We start from the raw sequence: 3,842 nt of genomic DNA, 5'->3' as shown, positions 1-3,842 counted from the left end.
ATCGCGCCACCCGCAGCCCCGGCCAATCCGCGGGCGCCGCCGGGCGCCGGCCTGCGCGTGCGCGGGCAGGGCACTTCCGCCGGCCGGGAAGCGGCGGGGAGAGGGACGGGAGTGAGCGAGCGGGAGTGAGGGATCGGATCCCTTGGGAACCCCTCTGACCAAGGCGGAGGTGAGGGGCAGGATGGACCAGCAGCTCTGCTGAGGAGTGGGGTTGTCGTAAGGAGTCTTTGAGCTTAACCGAGACGTTGTTTGTTTGTTTGTTTCTGTCTCTTTGGGGTGTTGTGCTTTCAGATTTCCCGTGGTCGCCAGCGCGATCCGAAGCAGGGCTTGCTGTTGCCGACTCTGCAGAGTTCGTAAGGGAACCGGGAAGATGGTGAATGTCCTGAAAGGTGTTCTGGTTGAGTGGTGAGTAACAGCATTTACTGCCTCTCCTTGGGTCAAAGACTGTGTTTCTTTAGACCTGGAACTAATCTAAGTCACTAAAGAGTCCAGACAAAAGGAATTGTTGTGGGGAAGGGTAGTGCTGAAAAAGCAGGGAAGAGTGCGGCCTTTGGGGGAAGAAAGAGAAGGCAATTGTAGATAATCCTAATTCCAAACTCCCGTTTTTCTTTTCAAGAGACTGTTTTCCACTCATGCCTAACCTCCTCAAAGAAAAGAAAACTGCATATAAATATGGGGTAAAAATGATGGCAAAATGTTAGCAATCACATTAGAAAAATCCAGTTTTTTCAAAATACATAATAGTCTGCAGATTATTTTAATTTTGCAAAGTAGAGAAAAGGATATAAAATACTCAAAATAAGCATTAACTGTGAGAAATTATGCTTCAAAGCTATCTTCTGCCATGTCTGATGCTCCCCTAACACTGTCACATTTTTTGAAAGGTACAAAAAAACTTTAGCTGTACATGTAAGTTATCTATATGCTTGTCAGGTACAACTTACCCTAGTGTAAGAGATCCAGTTACCGTGGCAATTTTTCCTTGAAAACACTAGATGCTCCCTTTTGTTCTTTATATTGCTTGCAAACAGAGTTTCTTACTGTTGTTGTTTGTGAACAAAGTGTTTCTCTGCTGATTCTTGAGGGAGACAAGGTAATCTTTCATTTCTCCTTTCCTGATTGCCTTTTTTTTAATCAGCTCTGGACTGAATTCCATGCAAGTCTAATACGTGGTTCTTATTAACACAATTCTTATATGAGCACTCTTTGTCTGTGCTACACTACTTTGAGTGAGATCTGTGCTCTCCTGTCTTTTGGTCATCCTTGTGCTTTAAGGAAACATATTTTTATGAGGCTGTTGCTGAAATCAGAAATGTAAGTTCAGTCTTGCCTTATTAAGGGTTGGACTTTTTTCAGTTTTGGTTTGGGTTTTCTTTAAGCTGCCTTAGCAGCAGCAAATGGGAACTTCTCTGCTAATCAAGCAGCTAGTTCTACTCATTAGACTTCATTACCAGTTAATTTTTGTCTCTACAGTAACCAAAACTACTTGGAAAAAAGCAACTTTTATAAAGCTTCACAAACTGTGTTTAAGTTGTGAGTGACTCCTGAAATTAATTTTAGTTTTCCTGAAATCTTTGTGAGTGTCTTCAAATGGTGTTTCTTCTGTTTGTAGCTGTGAGATGGGATCTGATGTGTGTTTGTCTCTACAGTGACCCAGCAATGAAACAGTTTCTGCTCTACTTGGATGAATCAAATGCTTTGGGAAAGAAGTTCATCATACAAGACCTGGATGAAACTCATGTCTTTGTATTAGCTGAGTTGGTCAACTTCCTCCAGGAGAGAGTGGGCGAGTTAATGGACCAGAACTCGTTTCCTATTACTCAGAAGTGAGAAAAACCAGAGAAATGAGGTCGCTGCAAGTTCTGGAACAGTGAATTTCAATAGTCTGGGTTGTTACTGTTTTAATAGATAACACTGTGGTATGTAAGTTCTACATAGAAGTGGCTGCTGTAGAAAATGCATCATTTTCATAGGCAAAGTAGTCTGGAATTGGATTTTGTTTCTCATTTTGAAAGTATGTGGTATCTTTATTAAAATACTTAAAATCGTACACTTGAGGAGTTCCCTTGAGAATTTTTGATGCATGCTCTCTGGTTTTCCTTTAGGTTTTTATCTTGCAAGGTGGTATGACCCAAAAAGTAGAGTAGTGTTTCTGTGTTGGAATGCTGTATGAGGCCCTCTGACGTGTTGTGTTTGTGATTGAATGTGATTGTAGTGTGACTGATGTAAAGTAAAGAATGTCTGTTGAAGTATGATCTGTGCTTGATGGAACATCTCTTTAAGTTGGAGGCATGGTCAGATACTACTCTAACTTGATGGGTTTTGCACAGCAGGATGAGAGTTGGTGTGAGTGTTTTGTTGTGTTGTTTGGGGTTGGGAGTGTTGGGTTTTTTTTGTTAAAACATGTTACAAATACCCCATACTACTTGCCTACTTTTACCAAGGCTGTGCTCTCTAAGTTGTTCTGAGATTAGGGAGTGGTGGTGGGAGTTTGGAGGGGAAGGAGGGATATGGGGGCATTGGGACAACAAAATCATCATAAATTAAAGGGGTAACAGAAATGGCAGACCAGTCCTATAGGTATAATTGCTTGTATTTTTTCACTGGAGCTGATAGTCACAATAAGTTACATGATCAGACTCCCATGCTCTACCTAACAAACAAGAAAGCTGAGTTTGGATTTTTGGTTATGGTTTTTTTTTTTTTTTCTTCAGCTTAGTTCTTTCTCCCTTATTGTCTTTTTCTGCAAAGAAAAAAAACTTTGTAGTGTCATGGTTTGGTTGTTTGTGGTTTTTTTACACTCTATTTTTAACTTTAGCTCAGACACTGGCTTGATTTTCAGACTTACTCATGTACATCAGATAGATGCCACCATTTTTGTCTTTGAGAAAAAGAACAAGTGTAAAGAGAAAGACTTTTATAAGGAACAGTTTTCCTTACTGACTCTCCCACTGCTGCTTGCTTCTCTTGTCCAGTAGATATCAGATTAATTGGTGGGTTTGTCCTTGTTCAGTTTGGTTATTTGGTTTGCTTTTTTTTTCCCCTCAGGAATAGGAAATCTTCAGGAGAAAGTTTCACTAAATGTTTTTAATCAAAAAGCTGTCCAAAGAAAGTTTTGTAGAATTGTGTTTATTCAGGCTCATGTGGATGAGCAAATAGCCCTGAAAAATTTAACGTCCTGTCATTTCTGTTACCTTTCCTTTTCTCTGACTGTATAGAACAATGAGTTTTGGTCCAAACTGTTTAATCTCTTTCTTTCACAACTGGGTGCTTCCCTGGTCATGTAGATTAAGAACCAGCTACATGTCTTTACCTGAAGTAAGAAGTTTAAATCTTATTTATAAATTGTTGATGGTTCCTTACCTCTTTCTTGAGATTGGTCTCAGGAGACTGATCAAACATTGACCTCATAACTGTTATTTTGTGGAAGATTATTGGGTGCTTATTTACTGGAGAAATAATCAGTACTTTTAACAGAGCTTAGTACAATTTATTTAGAACTGTCTGTTTCTTTTCTTTGGAATTCTAGTTTATTTTCCATCCAGATTCTACTGAAAGGTAAATCATCCATCACTCTCTTCAAATGACAAGTGTTTGAAAAGTCATGTTTGGAATTCCACATGTTAGGCTTCTCTGTATTTACCTTGTCTAGTGCTCCATTTCTATTGTGATTTTCCTTTTCAGTCTATAATAAACTTCTTGCAGTTCCCGTCTTTTTCTCCTGGTTAATTGTACAGCTTTGCTGCTGCATTCCCTGTATTTTAGCTTATATTTATAACTGATAAATGACTTATGTAATACAGAGGGATAGAAGTTCCAAACTGTATAAACTAAACAGCTAG

The 3,842-nt window shown here is 39.5% G+C and overlaps 1 protein-coding gene across 1 annotated transcript; it reads left to right on the top strand.

Annotated features, from left to right (window-relative positions):
• Positions 1-58: 58 nt before the first annotated feature.
• Positions 59-2,050, top strand: GTF2H5 (general transcription factor IIH subunit 5). The gene is made up of 3 exons (XM_066179032.1): positions 59-169; positions 292-405; positions 1,650-2,050. The coding sequence occupies exons 2-3, from the start codon at positions 371-373 to the stop codon at positions 1,828-1,830; spliced, it is 216 nt and encodes a 71-aa protein (XP_066035129.1). The 5' UTR covers positions 59-169; positions 292-370; the 3' UTR covers positions 1,831-2,050.
• Positions 2,051-3,842: the final 1,792 nt, after the last annotated feature.

Source organism: Chamaea fasciata, unplaced genomic scaffold, assembly GCF_029207755.1.
Source record: "Chamaea fasciata isolate MVZ Bird 193981 ecotype frontalis unplaced genomic scaffold, bChaFas1.0.hap1 SCAF_3, whole genome shotgun sequence".
Classification (NCBI taxonomy): domain Eukaryota; kingdom Metazoa; phylum Chordata; class Aves; order Passeriformes; family Sylviidae; genus Chamaea; species Chamaea fasciata.
The sequence above is the reverse complement of the archived record's forward strand: the minus strand, read 5'-3'. Positions and strand labels throughout refer to the sequence as shown.

Bases quoted from the DNA above. Each gene is read 5' to 3' on its own strand.
- GTF2H5 (XM_066179032.1), top strand. From the start codon at position 371: ATGGTGAATGTCCTGAAAGGTGTTCTGGTTGAGTG. The intron at 406-1,649 runs GTGAGTAACAGC...TTGTCTCTACAG, and splicing joins AAAGGTGTTCTGGTTGAGTG to TGACCCAGCAATGAAACAGT.